This window comes from Octodon degus, unplaced genomic scaffold (assembly GCF_000260255.1).
Source record: "Octodon degus isolate 3935 unplaced genomic scaffold, OctDeg1.0 scaffold00010, whole genome shotgun sequence".
Lineage (NCBI taxonomy): Eukaryota > Metazoa > Chordata > Mammalia > Rodentia > Octodontidae > Octodon > Octodon degus.
Genome location: NW_004524586.1, coordinates 26421200 through 26440454, shown reverse-complemented (window position 1 = coordinate 26440454; position 19255 = coordinate 26421200). Strand labels below are relative to the sequence as shown.

Genomic DNA, 19255 nt, shown 5'->3' with positions numbered 1-19255 from the left:
TTTTGTTTCTGTTTTTGGCCTGCCCCTCCCTTATCTGTCTCCAAATATTAGGGTTTAAAATATGGAGTTTAAGATTTATGATCAGTTGCAGAAACCTGTTTAGCTACTGATTTACAGTCTTGCCCAAGGTATTTAACTCTGTCATCAGAACTAATTATAGCAAGCCTGAAATTATATATCCAAACTCTCCTTTCAGTGAAAGAAACGGACTGCTCTGCTAAAGTCAGAAACATCCCGAGGCTCCTAACAAGAATGCACTACCAACTGTACTTCTCAGGATCAGCGCTCTAAAGCTCAAAATTACTGTTCTTTAGTAAGCTCGTTTAGCCTAAAGTACTTACACAATAAATCACAGCTACATTAGTGCCATACCGATGGCCTAAAACATATTAATCTTAACAATACCTGACATGTACATCACTAATCTAATTCAAGCGTTCTGGTGGTGCATGCACACACTGGAGCATCAGGAATTAAAGCTAGCGCTGATCCAAGAAGAAACTTTACTTCGAAGCGACAAGAATGGGGACATCCAATGACTACACTCCTCAGGCAGCAAGGCTCCTCTCTAGGAATGAAGCGCTCACTTTATTGCTTTAATGAATAAAATGTCTAATTTGTAATAAAGCTGAGCAAAGGCAAGCACAAGGACCTGCGTTCAGTCCCTGGCACCACATGCTGTGCCAGCCCCACGCCCTGCTGGCCACTAAGACTGGGCATGGTGGAACATACCTGTAGCTTGTAACCCCAGTGCTGGGGAGGCTGAAACAGGAGGATCATTATGAATCAGAGCTATACAGTGAGACCCTGTACCAAATAAATCGAAAAAAAAATTAAAGCTGAGCAAGCAAAGCAATCCCAAATAAGATGCTAGCAGGGGCAGCCCAGGATACTCAGTCCCTTCCTCACCTCTAAATCCTCTCTCCCACCCACCTTCCGGCTGTACCACTATGTTTTAAAGCTTTGTACACAACTCATGTTTCTACAAAAGGGGATGTGACTTCCCTCAAGAGAGTCCCCTGACTGCATCTGTACTGTCGCATTGACTTCCACTCAGTAAAATGTCCCCACAGACACAAGAATGCTGAGTGGGGCACTGTTGGCCCCCAGTGAAGTGAAGGGTCCTGATGGCTGGCTCCAGGTCACAGGCTCCCTAACTGTCACACTGGTGCAGCCTCAGCAGACAAAGTGAAACATGATTGCAGGGGTCATTAAATGCCCTAAGGACGTGCATGTAGGAAAAAGAAAAAGGAGGCAGATGCCCAAGGGAAGGAACTGTTTCTACCTATGAGGCTCTGTACACCACCCATCTGCTCAAATCTACCCACTTTTCATACATCAAATATGAAAAGTGTATCATGAAATGGATACCTCTCCACAATGGAGTAGACAGTAGTACAAGATGATATCTACAAAATAAGACAATGGATTTTAAATCATAAAATACACAATTTTCCAGTTTTTGGTCTGGGTGGCTTTGCATGATAAGTTATCAGCCACACAGTATCGTATCATATACTTGCTTTCTGGGTTTTCTCAACAAAATGGAAACAAGATATGACTTCTGGACTTTCAGACAGGAACTAATTATTCACTTCCTCTAGAACATAGAAAAAATTTAAATATTGCCATAAATAGAACTTGTAATATTTTAAGTCTAAAAATAACAAATCAGAATCATGACTCATTTTTCCTACCATCCAGTGATCCTACATACCAACTGTCATCTGATTTCTCAAAGCAACTTCCCATTAGAAGCGTACATCTAATGAGCGCTACTTCCTGTGGTACCATGACACTCTATGAGCATTAATTCATTCATTCTTTTCCTTACCTTTATTAACATTTCATTCAGTTTTTAAGGAGTAATTGGCAATAGTATGAAAGCAGTTCTCAGGTTTAATTGCCTTACATTACGACTAATAGTTACAGCATCTTTTTACCTAAGAAGCATCTTACAGTGACTGACATGATTGAGCGATACAGGACATTCCAGAAAGAGCTGAATGTAAATCAGCTCCCAATTACTGTATTTTGTTCCTTTTTCACTGTAATCATCTGAAGGTACACAAAAATTAATCAATTGCTTTTATGGTGGACTATGAAATAATGCCATGGCTTCCAATAAATAATTAATAATTGTTTTATAGCATTAAGATAATTACAGTCATTTAGGTAGTTTATAGCATTAAGGTAATTGCAGGAAAAAATAACATCAACTGAGACATTTTTGCACCTATGACTAATCCATTTTAAACAAAAACCAATCTTAAAAACATTAATTCCAGGAAAGTGCAGCTATGCCAAGAACAGATAAGAAAGTACAAGGATCACGGCTGTGCTATACCAAACAGATAAAAGGCAACATTGATTTTATACCATAAATCTGTACAAATAAATAACATCCTATCTTCTTTGCCTGTATGTATGCTTAGATTTTATACAAAATATCAAATACTTCATTCCAGTTATTTCAATAGAATGAAATCTTTAGGAAAAAAACTGAAGAGCTGATAACTCCCAAGATTTATGCTTACTTCTTTCTACTTCTATCAATTTCCTGATATATTTAAGCTAAGCAGAAAAGTCTTTTCTATAAATGAAGCACACAAATCTCCCTGTGTCCTGAAGAGTTCTGCCCAGTTACATATATCCCATGTTGCTTTTGGTTTCCCATCTCTTCTTTGCTTCAAAACTGAAATGAAGAACACAAAAATCTCAATTTATTTCTAAAATCATAATAAAACTTTGCTAAAGTGCATGTTGACTATGTGACCCAAGCAAAACAATTCCACACACTCCCATTGCTTATAAAATAAACAACAGAAAAAAAAAAAAAACCATGGCTCCATACTTCTAATCTTATAAACAAAGATATGGAATAAAATAAAAGTTACCAACAAAATGGATTAACAAAATGCATTAACAAGCTGTCTGAAATTCCTATGATGTTAGTAGAACTACTACTAAAAAATCATAAGGAAACTTACCCCCACGCAAGTTTCTTCTTTTTTCGAGCAGCCTGTGAGTTTTCAATCTCCTTTTTGGCTTTTACAAACTTGTGGCAGGCAATTGCTTTGGCAATTTTTACACCAAGCTAAGAATTAAAAAGGAGAAAAAAGAAGTGAAAACAAGTATTCCTGATAATACAAGACTTATAATGACATATTAAGTGAGAACTTGCAAAGTAAGAAAGCCATTCCTGGGATCAGAAATTCTACGCTCCCGCTCCTTGAACAAAGTAAAATGAACACACAGATATGGCCCATATTTCCTTTCCCTCCCCGAAGACCTTCTACCCTAGTTGAACCTTCTCCTGGATCAAAATCCTTTCCAAAGTGAGGCCCCTCAAGGGTCCACAAGGTAGTAATGAGGCTCTTCAAGCTATCCCAACATTTCAATAGGCTGAACAGGAATTTACCCTGATAAGGCTGCACAGACTGACAGAGACATCAACTTTCTTTGCTCTGGGCTAGAATTACAGCAACTCAGTATGGTCACACCAGTTATCTCATGCTGATCAGAAGCTCTGATTGGCAGTGACAGATGGGATTAATAAAACATGGAAAAGCTAATTACTACTTCATAAATGCACTATGCATGATGAGGAAGAGCTTTTAAGTCTCTGACAGAGAAAAGAATATAAAAGGTTCCAGAACATGAAAAGGCTCCAGCCTGTAGGACTCAGGTGTTCCCTGGGCAAGACCCTTTGTTCAGGGCTCCTGACAGGCAATCAGAAATCCTACCAGGTCTGCTCCAAAAGAACACCCCAGCTAGGAAGTCCTCTCTAATTCAATCTATAACAGTCCTTGTCTCTATATCCCTCTAGCCTTTTTCTAGCTGCAAAACTATTTCTTCAGCAAGTATCTCCAAGACTGGGGTGCCCAACTATGATGGATAGCTCAAACAGATCCATTAAAACCCAAGTGAAACAATGAAAGCCAAAAGCTTTGTTTTTTCTTGCTTTTTCTATTCCTTTACTCAATGTGATGCATGTTACTAGACAAGCAGATCTGTGGAAGACAAGAAACACTGTCTGAAGTCAGTGCATCAAAGCCTAAGCTTCAGAGATCTGCTTGCCAATAGGAAGGCATGGAGAACAGTTATGAACACACGTGCAAGCAAAGAAGCCAATCAGAAAAACAAGGTCTAGGGCTCAGTAGACTAAAGTGCCTGCTTAGGCAAGCTTAGGCAAAGCGTGGGCACTGCGGTTAGATCTCCAGCACCACATGCTGTGCCAACCCCGCTCCCAAGGTGGGCTGAGCCTGCCAGAGTCTGAGCATGGTGGCTCATGCCTGTAATCTTAGTGCGAGGGAGGCTGAAAGCAGGAGGACCACCATGAGTCCAAGCTGTGTGGTGAAACCCTATAACAACCAAATACATTTTTAAAAAAAAGAAAAGAAAAAGAAAAAGAAAAACAAGGTCTGGCAAACTTGTTAGATCTTCTAGCTCTTCTTGGAAAAGTTTTCTTTAGGGCAAAAGAGACGGGGTAATCAAGCACTCAGCAGACTTTACAAATGAGAGAAAAACAGATCTTATTTTTCAGTTAAGGAAAGGATGAATACATAAATGGAAGGAAGCTGACAAACCAAAGTGCTTCAATAAGACAGTCACTGAAGAAAAGATGACAGTGATTTAAGAGACCACTGGAGAAAACAGCAACCTCAGTATCTTCTCAACACTCAAAGCAATGTCAGCAGCCCTCCTGCCATCATCTTTCACACAAGAAGAAAGTTTATTCCATAAACTTCATGAAGGCACAGATGTACAATTTACCCGGCACTGCTGTAGGTGCTGGAGACACAGTCCCAAACAAAACACAGCTTGCTATCAAATTGCAAGTAAGGATGAGGCATGGCTGCTTCAATGCTGGCTTTGTTCTTTTGGTTATTTTGTTCCTAGTTCATCACAGAAAGTTCACCTAAGTCAACCAAAACAAGGCTAAGAATCAAAGGGCTGTAGCATCATCATCTCAGGGGAAAAAGAAACCCTGGGAAGATGCTGGGGCATCATTTTTCAACAGGATGGAATTCCCAACCAGTGAAAAACTGCCCACTTGTCTGTCACACATGAAAAATCAAGTTAGCACCTGCAGGATGAAGCTAGTCAACACTGCAGGTCAAACTTCCAAATATCTCACTGACTGAACTTTCACTCGTTTCACTTCAAGATTCCATGAGGTCAGCATCTCTACATGCGGCCTTCAGGTTTACCAAGGCAAAAGAACAAGAGGCTTCACACTTGCTCTTAAGTACTTAGTCCCTCAAGCAACACACACTATTCAACGGCTTAGATGGCTCCACCTAAATGTAAGGGGCCAGCAAACACAGAGCTACAACACGACATGAGGGCAACAGTGTGTGCACCTAAGAAGCTGTCTCATACCAGAAAAGTGCTTATGACCCATGTTTATGATGCACAGCAGGCTGTCCACATTCATACAGATGAGGCAATCTCTTTTTCATGACCTATCTCCTAAAGGTAAAACAATGTATAGTTTTAAAAAACTGTAGTTTTTCATTAAACCCATTTTTCTTTTTTTTGGCGGAACTGGAGACTGAACTCAGGCCCTTGAGCCATTTCCCCAGTCCCCCCATTTCTATACAATATAAATAAATGTAAAAACACAGATAGCATATTGTATTTAAATTAAGCCTATAGTTTGGCTAAGAAACAAAAGCCACTGGAAATACTTCTGCCATATATATTAATCATGGGACTAAATTATTCTCTAAAACTGTGGTACATTAAGCTTTACATGTTTAGCTTATTTAAAATGCCTCAGTATAGAGCTGGGGAGTTAGCTTGATGGTCTAAGCACCTGCCTAGGTAAGTGCAAGCACTTGGGTTCACTCCCTGGTATTGCATGCTGTGCTGGCCCCAGAACCCCATGTGCCAAGCTGGCCACTGAAACTGGGCATGGTGTCACACACCTGTAATCCCAGAACTGGGGAGGCTGAGACAGGGGGATCACTACGCATCCAAGCTGCATAGCGAGACCCTGTATCAAATTAATTAATTAATTAATTAATTAATTCCTCAGTAGTGGGTTCATGGATTTGGAAGAGACAAACCAAGGAGCATCTCTAAGCACCTGGATGTGCAGCCACTTAACCTCAGTGGGCTTTTCACCCTGACATATCACATACTTGACAATGGAAATGTTCTTAAATGTTCCAGCAAGGCTAAGGCCAAACCCAGCACAGCCAATGCCAGAGAGGAGGGTAGCAAATGTCTCTAAGTATTTAAAAATAACTTATTAGAATGCATTAAGCAGGTATTTACAAACGAGGGCGCTATCATTCTGTAAACTAAGTAAGACTACTGGGCATGTAGGAATGCTTTCAAACAATATAGTTGTTCCCATAAAACAGATTTCTGTTATTTTACGATGGACGATAAATGGAATGTTTATCAACTGAAAAATTTTAAATCTGGTCTATGTACTTTTTACAGAAAACATCTTTTAGTTTGTAATGATGATGAAAAGTCATAACCTTGTGTCCTCACATGCTTAGAATGAATGTGTTTCACTTATTTCTGTGGAGAAAGAAAAAAGAATAAGACATATTTGGAAATAGAATAGGATAATAAGGCCTCCAGTAGAAAAGACGGTTAAGAAGAAATGCAGTTTCCCACTCAAGATGACTAACTCGAGTTCCAGAATACAAAAGATTTCGTGCTATTTTTCAGTATTACAAACAAGTAATATAAGCCCACAAGAATCACCCTTTTGCTTCCATAAAAAGAAAAATGCATCTTGCTACTCAATGTAAACATCACAAAAGCTTGGTCAATGGTTTCTATATTAAAAGACTGTTTTGGGTCATCAGATAACTACAGCGACACAATACGAAAGAAATTTTTTTTAATGAATAAAAATATATACAGATTTTCTTGTACATGTAGCCTAAGTATCAGCATTTTCCATATAGACCATCCAATATTTTGCTGCATTTTAATTAAGGTGTCTAAACATTATCACAAAGAACTGCAAATTGGTCAGAGCATGCGGTAAGGAAAATTAAGCTCTAAAGGCTTTTTATCACCATATTTCAGGAACCAAGGGTGTAAAATGTTCTAATTTGGGATATATTAAAAGCCATAAAAGGTCTTTCAAAAAGATTAATGGTACTTTGCTTGGATTTAAGATAAGGGCTTTAGCTGGTTGGAAAAGCAGGGCCCTGGCTGGACCCTTGAGGCATTCATCTTTACAGCCACTTGGAAGATTTGTAAAAGCGTCTGCATAACCTCAAGCAAATGCACGGCGACATTTTTTTAATTCCTTTCAATTTTACAGGTTTAGCATGTGTAAATCATATTGGGTTGTAAAATAGATATAATGGCACATCCTTATAACACAGATTTTTTAAAGACAAACTTCAAAATAAAGTTAGTTTTTCTTGCCAAATGTTGTCATTATAAAGTTTGCTGATAATCATTTGAAACATCTGATTCAAATAGCTTAATCTAGCACAACTATAAAGTTCTTATCCATTTCATAAAATATTTCACTCATCTCAGAATTACTAGCTTGTAACAGATTTATGAAGTTTTGCTCCCTTTTGAACACTTTCAAGGCACTTATTTAAAAATACCAATTATCATACTTTAACTTTTTATGGAATAATAGGCCTCTATGAAAAATATTTATGCCATTCCCTTTTGTTCTTTAATTAAATGAAAACAGATGTTTTCTGAAGTAAAGCGGAACCATTACTGGAGTACTTAAAGTGTTAAGGTCTTTAATTTTTATATCAGTTTAGTCGACAATTCCTGATTGTCTTTACTCAAGCTCAACATTAATGTCAAGCAAGTTACCTAGGAGACGAAAGAGATCAAAGAGACAAAAACCCCTCCAATGTCTGATTAATCAAGCCTGCAAACAGCTTATTTCTTTTAGCCTGCATGCAAGTATGAAAATGAGATTCTGGGAGCTGAACATTGTGCAGATTTGTTCATTCTTATCAGAACAAAGCCAGCGGCAGCTTATTTCATGGATCATTGGCACTGTCATCAGTGCTACACAGAACGGGTGACAGCTCCTCATTTTGAGGCTTGAACAAAATTAGCAAAAAGTCGGCACAAATTAGCCTCTCATCTTTTTAGTAATATGACATTATTCATTTACTTTTTATCCAATTTTTAATTTTTTCCTTGTCAGCTATCCCTTTCTAGTGTCTCTTGCACGGCATCATAAAATGCCTTCTAAAAAACAAGCAAAGAAACAGCCAAAGTTGAAATAACATGCAAAGTTCAAGAAGCAAACAAGAAGCAGCCCTTTCCAATAACTGGCAATGCTATGGTTTTAAAAATGACTTTCAAAATTGCACTAATAATCAACTGAAAATAAAAAAAAAAATTCAGGATGTCATGCAGTTAAGGAATTTTATGAAACCAGTGGTGTATTTCAATAAAATATACCTGTGACTACTGTGCTCACTCAATCTGCAATGTAGGTCAGTGGATTCGGGGCGTCACCATTTGGATCGGTCCCTTTTTCTCCATGATCACACCTGAGATGTCAAAGCTCCAATGACAGCAAATAATTTATACTACGGGCAGGTGCATGTTAGTATATGTTCGTGGACTACACAGATCTATATGGTATCTAACTACATGCACACTTCGTCTTTATTTTTATACCTACAATTTTGTACCACCATTTCAAAGTATAATCCAGTAAGTTCTGGTTTAAAAACATATCAAAAAGATGTACTGTACATATGCAAAAGTACCTTTTCTAGTATGTGCACACAAACATGTACACATCCACACATGAAGATTCATATACACAACTTTGATTTCATAGAGTAGTTGATGCCACACCTATTTTAATGATGACTACTAAGGCCTGGAAATATATGTAGGTTATAGTATTCCAAAGGAAAGAGGGACGATGTTATATTGTTGAAATTACTCCTGGATACAGACATTTATATCTAAATAACTTATTCCATTCATAAGGGGGAAAAGCATTAAAAAATTAACCATAAGCTGTTAGATGCTTTACACAGCCTCTATAAGAAAGACAGTTTTTTTAAAAGAACTGTAGTACTGTTTTCAGCAATTTCTTTATCTCTGTTCTTCTAAGTAAGAAAGCCTATTAACAAGCTTTGAACTTAAAATCACATTTACAATAATGTGCCATCAACAGTTTTATAAGCTAATTAGAAAAAGATTAATTAATGACTGGCTGCTAATAAAATGGCAATCATGAAGAAAGAAACCAAGGGTGCTAAGCTTCAACTACCACCAATTAAGAGCTAATTACAAACAAATTATATATGTGTTTTGCTGTGGGCTTTAATTTACTAAAATGGTTTTAATTAAAAGAGAAAACATGCTGATTAATTGAACTGCAGAAAAAATCTACAGTATAAACTGTGCTTTGTCTGTCTCTTTAATTAGACTTGTAACATCTGAAATCTTTTTTTAAGGTTAGTTAAAAGCACAGATAAACATAATTAAAAGAGAGCATAAGGAACACTATTCAAGGTGATCACCCAACCAGACCCCAAAGGTTAAAAGAAAACATCCACAATGCAATGAGATCCGGTAAGCACACCTAAAAACCTAAGATAGCCCCATCACGGAGCATGTATCTTACTTTTCTGAGGTTCAAATGCCCCAACTTCAAGGTTTTTTTTTTTTTTTTTCCTTTTCTTTTTTTCTTTTATGAGGATGAAAATACCCTGCTATTAGATGTAAAGGAATGCACACAGAGCCTCCTTACTCGGACAGACAATGCTTATTCTCCATATATAACACAAAGTGCTCACCACATGTAATAACTAAATTACTTAGAAGAACAAGGCTTCAAAGAATTAAAATTACCAGTTAAGTGACTCCCACCCACACTTGGCGCAGACTACAAAATGATACACGGGCAAATGTTTAAATGAAAACGCAATGAGAGATGACCAAAGTTAATAAAAAGGAGTCAGTTCTGAATGATCCTTAGCAGTCCTCCCTGCCCCTCCTGAAAACAAGGCGCTCCCAATTCCCTGGGTAGCTCAAGGAGCTGCAACAGCCTTTTTGGTCAGAGGGCTTTCCTTGGCAATGCCCTGTATTCTTTCCCAATGCACATCAGTGAATTGCCAAAGAGAAAGTGGTCCTAAACCCTACTGCCTGACTAGAAAGGATTAAACAAAAATAAAAAAGAAACCAAAGGCAGAACAGCAAAATTTGAGAGAGATAAAATGTATTTTTTCAGTCTCAAAATTATTTTGTAATAAAACAATCATTTGTTTTTAATAGCAAATCTATAAATTGTATTCACTGTACACACTTTTGTTGCACTGGCAACAAAATATTCTCCATAAAAATAAATTCTTAATACATACAAGTAATATTCAGTGCATTCCTTATGGCGTTTACCCAGTCTTCAGTGGCTAGAAACCACAGTAATTAAGACAATAAAAAGGACCTGCCCTTGCTGAGTAGGGTCATAAGTTCCAGTGATAAATTTTTACTATAGTTAATTGGACTATATTGTTCAGCTTTATATGTGAGTGAACTGTTTTACCTTAGAAACATGGTTGTCAAGATATTTTTACCCAACGTTGTCAAAAACAGAAAACGATTTTGCTTTCTAGCTTATAGAATAAAAGGTTTAGTAACAATAGATCTGCTTCACTATGTCTTTCAATTCAGATTCTTTAATTTGGATTCTGTTTGGGACACACATAGTTGCACTAGCTCGAAGTAATTCACGTTTGACAGTCATTCTTAACAATTTAAGTGAATGTTTCCAGCCGAACTCTAGCTATAATACCTTAACTACTCTGATAAGTAAATCTGTCAGAACTGTATTACTTGGGAAAGTTTGGGTGGGGTGGTATCCAAGCTCCCATCCCATAATGAGCACTTCTACCTCCATTAATAACCAAAATGAAAAGGGTGAATTGTAGTCAGACTCTCAGGAGAAGCCAAAATTAATAAATTAACTTGGAAAAATCCCAAATACTAAAGCAAATGCCATGCTGTCCACAGCACCTCTGAGAAATGACTATATTTTAGAGATTAACGTAACATGCAGAACCTCTCTCCTCAGATGTATACATGCAGTTCTCAAATGAAAATGACTGATTTTCTAGGAATTTCTCTGAAAAATACAGTGTGGGCTACAAATTTATAGTCCACCCATATGGATGGGCAGATAGCTCAGTGGACTAAAGTGTCTGCTTAGGCAGAGCACAGTGGCCGGGGTTACTTGATCTACATAGTGAGACCCTGTACTAAACACATGAATGAAAGAGAGAGAGAGGGGGGGGGGCAGGGCAGGGCAGGGCAGGGCAGGGCAGGGCAGGGCAGGGGAAGGGAGGGGAGGGGAGGGGAGGGGAGAGAGGAGAAGGAGAGGGGGGAGAGAGAGAGAGAGAGAGAGAGAGAGAGAGAGAGAGAGAGAGAGACAGACAGATAGATAGATAGATAGACACAGACAGACAGACAGACAGTTTAAAAAAAAAAATTTCTACCCATTTGAGGGCCAAGAAGATGACTTGGTAGTCTAAGCACCTGCCTGACAAGCGTAAGGACTCAGGTTCAATCCCTGGTACCACATGCTGTGCCGGTCCTACACTGAGCCAGCCACAGAAACTGGGTGTGGTGGCACATGCCTATAATCCCAACATTGGGGAGGCTGAGAGAGGAGGATCACTACAAATCCAAGCTGCTTAGCGAGACTCTGTGCCAAATACATAAATGATTTAAAAAAAGTCTACCCAAAAGATTTGCTGAGCTATGAAAGCATACAACCAAAGTCATCCTTCTCCCTTCAAATATTAAGTGATTACTATTGTTAACTTTTATCTATATTTTTGCAAGTTTCCATATTTAAGCAGTCTACTGTACTTATTTTTCATTTTTTGCCTTTTTGAGACAGGGTTTTGTTATGCAGTTCAGACTGGCCTTGAACTTACTCTGTAGCTCAGAATGGTCTCAAACTCACAGCGATCCTCCTTCTTCAGCTTCACAAGTGCTGGGCTTACAGGCATGCACCACCACACCTAGCCAGGCTACCGTACTTATAAGAATATTAAATTAATGGCTCATTTACATATACACACACATATAAAGATAATACTAACATAAGTATTTTTATTCCTACCTCCAATACTTTGGTTTGATTCTAAATAATATGATCAATAGCCAGTCATTGCTTTGGTCCTCATTCATAAATTCAAGAAAATGAGTTTTAAAATGTGAAACATTTTATTGTATCATTACCTGTGGCAAAGATGGCACTGGATTATAACCAAAGCACCTTGAATGTGAATACTAATGCCCTAAAAATCAACAACAACAACAAAAAAATGACCACTCCTTCCAGGTGACTCAAAATTGTTATAAAGCTGCAAGAGAAAGTACTGTTTTAAGGAGCCAAGTTTAATAGGTGCAGCCAAAGCCCACAGTCCCTTACAGGAAAAGCTTAATCATCAAGGGCACAGCCATGCAAAGCTGAAGGAGCCTTAGAGTCACCTCTGCGCTCATCTCTGCCCAACATTGCACAGGCAAACCTATAGTCCACTCAGGCAATGTACCTAACATAGGTCTGACTCACTCTCTGGTGGAAGTATACTCTTCTGCTGCCAATCCAAGTTGGTTTTCACAACCAGTTATATGAAAATACTTAGAAAAAAAATTGTCTGTACAAAATGTGAAATTTAACCTATTGCCTACTAAATTAAACCTCAGCTTTTGCTCTTAATTTCAAAATACTTATTTCTATTGACTTCTGTATGTGTACTGCATTGAAGATAACCTGTAGGAAAAGACAATGCCAAAGGAAGCATGTAAAGTGTTGCTGGGAATGAATATAACATATTTCTAAGATAGAGGCTAACAAGCCATGAGCATGCTCAATATGTGTGTATGTATTCTGAAAAAACAAAGCCTGTTTTTCCAAACTAGAACAGTTTTATCAGTATACCACAAATGCCAATCTATGCACCCACCTCATTTCTCTTCCAAGACTTTTAACAACAAAGAAGTATTTAACCAGTAGGAGGAACAGTCTCAAAACAACCCACTACAGGGCTAGGGAGAGGGATCAAGGGCATAAGTATCTGCCTGGCAAGCCCAAGGTCCTGAGTTCAATCCCCAGTACTGCAAAAAACAAAACAAAACAAAATAAACCACTACATACTCTCTTGCAAAACCAAGGATTTGAAGCATACTTCAGGCTTCAAACACGTGCACTTGAATCAGCCCTCCAAACTGGGTCCTACACACCCTGAATGTTGTTGGCAATTTACGGGAATACGGTTATTGGATTAATGGAAAATTGTGTCTTCTGCGTTTCAATGACAGCACACCGTCAAGCCTATTTTAGTGGGCTTTTTTTTTTTTTTTTTTTTTTTTTTTAAATAACTGCTTTCAAGGCTTATTCTCAGCCAGAAATGGTTCTACTTTTGGCTTCATTTATCCCCAAACTGATGTTGCCCTATTTATTTCACAGACTTATAAATGTCTGACATCAAAAATTAGCTTCACATATTATGTCTGGAAAAGGTTTTAAGAACTCTGAGATCTGTGCCTCTGAGCAAAGGCTTTATCAGCAGGTCCCAGTCACTGTTTCTTGAAAAAAGAAAATGGTACTGATTAAAAACCAATATACCTGATCTGCAAAAGCACACCTACCACGCACATACACGCTTAAACTCATGAAGAGCTTCTGTCCCCAACTCACACCCCACGGCTTGTATCCGTGGTGACTGGCTCCAAGGGGATGAACAGGACGATATAATTCTCAACCTAAACTACGCACTCAACAATTTCATCTTTATTAGTTATATTTTAAACATATTTAATTACTATGGCATCAGCTATCTTTCTAATGCCTATACCAGAGCATTTTCCAGATGTCTTTCTGCTTAACTAGAGAAAATGGACCAAATTTTTTATTTCACTTTTAATCAGAAATCTGTATACTAAACAATTTTAATTAGTTTTACTAGAACAAATCATTGTATTTGTATGGAGTAAGAATAACTGAGAAAAATGTTTCCCATCTTTATAAACCCTAGAAATATCATGTATTTCCAAAGCAATCTCACTCTCCGTAGAGTATGACAAGAAAAAACAGCCTTTTAAATAGAAAACGCCAAGTATTACAAAATTCCCATTTCTAAAATTGCAAAATGACAAAACACCAAAGCAGAAACACAGTGCTGTATCCTCAAAGAAACACATGCACATTTGTATCTAAGGTCTCTCACATACTACCCCTGGATGCTTCGGCGGGCAGCTTCATGCCGCATTCAGTGAGACAAGCTCACCAGCAAACAAGGAGGGAAGGCTGGGGCACAGCTGGAGGGCAGAAAATCACACGTGACTGCTTCCCAGTCCTGTGTGTCATTCAGGAAATTATCCAGGTTTACTAAGAGATTAACATGGATATGGAAAAGAGTCTATAATCCAGTATTCCACTTAAAACAACTTTCAGATGTGATATGCCAAGATGAAGTATAATCAATTTAAACTCTAAACATCTAAAGTCACCTCATCACTATTATAATAAATGTCCCAAGACAGAAAAGAATTAGCAAAAGATGCTAAAATAAGTGGATAAAATATGCAAAGAAGAATATCTGCACACAGTTTTACATTATCCCCAGTCTATAATGACTAAGTTAGTTACTCATTACGAAGGGGAAATAAGCAACTTGACAGCTGAGAGATTACCCTAATCAGATACTCAACGCAACCCCGCCAGGACATGGGATGAGGAGACAGCAGGTGAGAAGCACCCAACAATCTCTTCTGTCCTTTTTCTGCCCAAACTGCATAGTCTTAAATCAATCATGAGCAACAGACAAGCCAAAATTAAGGGACATGCTACAAAATAACTGGTCCCCACGCTTCAAAAACATTAAGGTCCTGAGAAATAAGACGAATTGATAAAAGATGAAAAAAAAGTTGAAAATGTAAGATGTTATAGACCAATATAAATATAATTTTGAAAGGAATTCATTAAGACAATAAGTGAGTTTAAAGTACAAAGACTGAAAAGAAAACTCTTCATGAATTTCCAGCTTTCTGAAAGTCAAGCCCTGTGGGGCCCCGCCATACCCCCAGGGCACACTGAGACTACGTTGAGATTGGGTGTGGTGTGGCCTATGCCTGTAATCCCAGAGTTTGGGAGGCGGAAAACAGGAGAATCACTAGGAGCTGATCTACATAGTGAGACCCTGTAACCCTATACCAAATACATAAAAAAAAATAAATAAATAAAAATTAAAAAATGAAAGTCAATTTCAAAGTAAGTTTTCTTTTAAAAGTAAAGTATGTTCAGTTCAAAACTTCAGCACTAATTCTTCTAATAAAAGGAATATAGAACCTACAGTAAAATAAATGCCTCTCAAAGAATTTCCCTCACTTCTGGTGCTAATAGAAAAAGAAAAAAAAAAAAAAGACAGCAGCTGATAGACCACATGGTGTCCACATCTTAATAATACTGCAGCCTAGGCTTTGCCTTACCCATCTTCTTTTTCCCTTAAAGGCAAAAGCCTCAGGAAATTGACTGACCTCGGAAACTGCTCTCATAGCTGCCATGGTATTTGGAAGAGATCATACAGTATACAATTCTTAGGTCTTCTACAAGGAAGGCTAGATAACCAATGAAAATGAGAAATCAGTTTGCCAAGTCCTATAATACTGAACAGACCAATGAAATCCAGAGCACTTGTAAAAGCAACAGGGCAACCATACTCTGGTCCTGCTGGTTTCCCTTCCTGAACTACCTACATATGGGGGGATCCATCTAGCTGTCTCCAAACCAGCCAGCATTCAACAGCAACCATGACCACACTGCCAGAACTTTTAACAGGATTCATGAGACACATGCTTAACATGTAGCACAACATGTAATACTTTACCATCAATAACACATTTAAGTACCAGTTCTCCAAAAGGTTTTGTTGAGGCTTCCAGCAGCTTCTATACAGCCCCTTTTTACTTACTTGTGACACAGACCAGTGACTGGCTGTTACTGTGTGTGCACTTTCTAGGCTCTGAAAGCCTGCTTAGATTGTAAATCACTCTTCTGTACCCCCCCCATCATGATGTTTTAGGATACATCCGATCCTTAGGGTTATTCATGAAAACCTTTTACTCTCTCTGAGACGGGGGTGTGGAGTCTGTTATAACTGAAATATGAAGTTTCAATTATGTGCTAAGGGATCATTTATCAGCGGATAACCTTTTGGGAAGTGACTGAATCATGAGGTCTCCTGCTTTTTCTCGCCTCCTGCCTGCTGAGAGGTGAAGCTGCCCTCCATTACACCCTCTCCACCATCATGCTCTGCCTCATCACAGGCCCAAAACCAAGACAGCTAGGCAACCACAGACTGAAGCCTCTGAAAGTCTGAGCCAAAATAAATCTTACCTTTTCAAGTTGATTTTCCCAGGAATTTTGAAACAGTAAAGAAAAGGTGAGTAATACAGGGCATCCGGTGGCAACTGAATGCATAATCAAAATGTACCGAACACTCAGAATGTACCAAATATGTACATCAGTATTATGGTTTGGTTTTATTTTGGGTACCGGGGATAGAAAGTACTGCTTTTAAAAATGAAGGAAATTCTGACACATACAGCACAAATAACTCTGAAGACATTACATCAACTGAAATACACCAGACACACAAACGGGCAAAGATTTCATGGTGTCACTTATAAGAAGTACTGGAGTGCAATTCAGACACAGAGGAATGGCTCCCAGAGAAGTCATTATTTAATCAGTACAGTGTTAGTTTGCAAGATGAAGAGTTCTGGAGATGGACGGTGGCTGTACAACAAATTGAATGCACTTAAGAGGTGAAGATGATAAATTTTATGCCTACTGTACCACAATAAAAAAAATTTTAAAGATAAAAGCTTGCTCTTTGAAAAGTCACAAAACTGACACACTTACTTCTTGCCAATGTTCCTGAGGCCTAGGGCTTTACCAATTCCCTTACATTAGTCATTAATACACAGGCATGCATATTACACACAAGTATTTCATGAGGGAAATGACTTTAAAAGGCCTAAAGGAAAAAAAAAAGTTAATTTTGAATCCACATGCCGCTCTTCTGAACTTTTTTTTTCTTCATAAAAAGTATAAAATTCACAAAATCATTAAAGACTGAGGCCAAAAACAGAGGAGAAAAACACATGCAAAAATTCCAACAGCCATCAATGGTTTGTTGGGAGGGGGGCATCTGATGGAGAAAAGCGCACAGTATTTGCCAAGAACAATCTACTTAAAGTTATCTTGAGTCTCCACTTAGAAAATTTCAGCTGCTTTGAGTTAAAAAAATGGAGCATGGCCAGCACTTTACACAGATGACCCATGAGGCTCCGTGTGTGACTAGCACCAGAAATAGTAATGGTTTGAGAAAGAAGGAAAGGAATAAGGACCCAAGCACTAAGATACAAACTAGGGTAGACACTTTTTTCTAAAAAGAATAAAAGGGAATTACAAACTAACAACAAAACAAATGCCAATATAAACTATGTTAATCCTCAACTGCAAGCATGCCCTCCCCACATCATCTTCTCACAGTAAAAGATTTTCATGAGGACTTCTATAATGAGAAAATGAATATTCAGTTTGCAAGTTAGTTCTCTATTATATATACTACAGGGGAAGACTTCCAATTCTCTAGGGCTGGGGAAGTAGACAGAATATAGTACACATTAAGAGAACATTTTAGTCCAGGATTAAGAAAAGGCTGAGGAATGTGACCTTAGAACATACAGCTACCTTCAGGAGGAGTGGAATTAAAGATATTAACTGGAAGAAGCAACCTCACCTGGAAAGAAGGCTCTCTCTAATCTAGGTAAAACTAGGGTTGAATATGAATCATGGATTATTTATAGTATTAAGTTTTAGACCAGAAAAGTTAAGAACACTAAACACGAGTAAAGCTTCAAAATAAAAGCAAAAGAAGCAGGAAAATAAATGAGTAAAACGGAAAACCATAAATCAAGTATTTTAGTATTGAATTTATTAATGAACATAGGCAGCATGAAAGTTCATTTTAGAAAAACTAGAAACACAGATGAAGTAAAATCGGGCTGGCTCACCTCGCGAGTAGCAAGCTGGTTGCTGAGCTCCTCGGCCTTCTCCACGTCCCACTCCTCCACAGCCTGGTCTATCCTCTTCTCAAGGCCTGACTAAAAAGAAAATAATTCTAAAAATTAAGGTCAGGAAAGTAGAGCAACACCAAATCCAGCACATGTGTAATCCATTTAGCTTTCACACTAATCGTATCAGGTTGTTGCTGCCATTACAATTTATAGATAAGAAGTCTTAAAAAACATTAAATGACTTACACCCCAGGTTATACAATATACTGAATTAATAATAAAAAGGTACTAATTCACAATCTTAACCAAAAGATTTCCCTTAATAATGACACTAATGATAATAGTAGTCAAAAACTTATGGTAGACCAAATTATTATATAATTATTATTATTATTATTAGTTACAGTTATTAAGAAACCACACTACCCAAATACCCTCCCCAACCTGGCCATAGACAGAGGACCCAAGAATAAAGCAGTGAATCCTATATTGTTAACCACACCACTTCCTACAGGCTGGATGGTAAACATGAGAAGAAATTATATAAAATGATTAATTTTCTTATGGAAATGTTCTGATTTGCTAAAGATGCTTCAAGAAATTCTAATTAAAATTTTATGGGATTACCAGGCTAGGTAGGACTCATGAATTTATGAAAAGATGTGCTGACATAAAATGAATTTTAGTTTGTGAAGATACTACAAACTAAAAATTTTAAAGGGCCTAATATATACTTTTCATAAAAAATTTTTTACCCCAACAATGGCTTACTTTGTATACATTAAATTTCCAAGTATTCAGTTAAACACTGAGCCCCTTTAATACCTTTTTTTTTTTTTTTTGGCAGAACCTGGGACTGAACTCAGGCCCTTGCACTTGCCAGGGAAGCGCTTATTCTGAGCCATCTCCCCGGCCCCATTCTAAGTACTTTTTTTTTGCTGAGCCCCCTTTAATAACAGAAATGCCTCCTCGATCAGTACACTGATGGGTTGCCAGTCAACTAGGAAAATGGTGCTCCTGTGCAGCCTTTGTTGAAAAACTGATCAGAGAAGCCAAGTCCGGTGAGGTCATCACTGCCATCCAGCCTCACATGGAGACCACTAGCTCTTACCCTTTCTCCCAAAACCTAGGGCCACTCAGCTACACCAGCTGGAGACCTTCACGCAACTGCTGGCCAAAA

At 38.0% G+C, this 19255-nt stretch overlaps 1 protein-coding gene across 5 annotated transcripts in view; it reads right to left on the bottom strand.

The window, feature by feature from the left end:
• Positions 1–1393: 1393 nt before the first annotated feature.
• Positions 1394–19255, bottom strand: part of Fam204a (family with sequence similarity 204 member A) — a 31093-nt gene continuing 13231 nt past the window's right edge. For all 5 annotated transcript variants that reach the window (XM_023709117.1, XM_004625640.2, XM_023709116.1 and 2 more), the window contains exons 6-8: positions 18073–18162; positions 2991–3097; positions 1394–2695 (exon numbers count right to left, since the gene is read on the bottom strand). In XM_023709117.1, the coding sequence (XP_023564885.1) occupies positions 2644–2695; positions 2991–3097; positions 18073–18162 (249 nt within the window). In that variant the 3' untranslated portion in view covers positions 1394–2643. The remainder of the gene's footprint in view (positions 2696–2990; positions 3098–18072; positions 18163–19255) is intronic.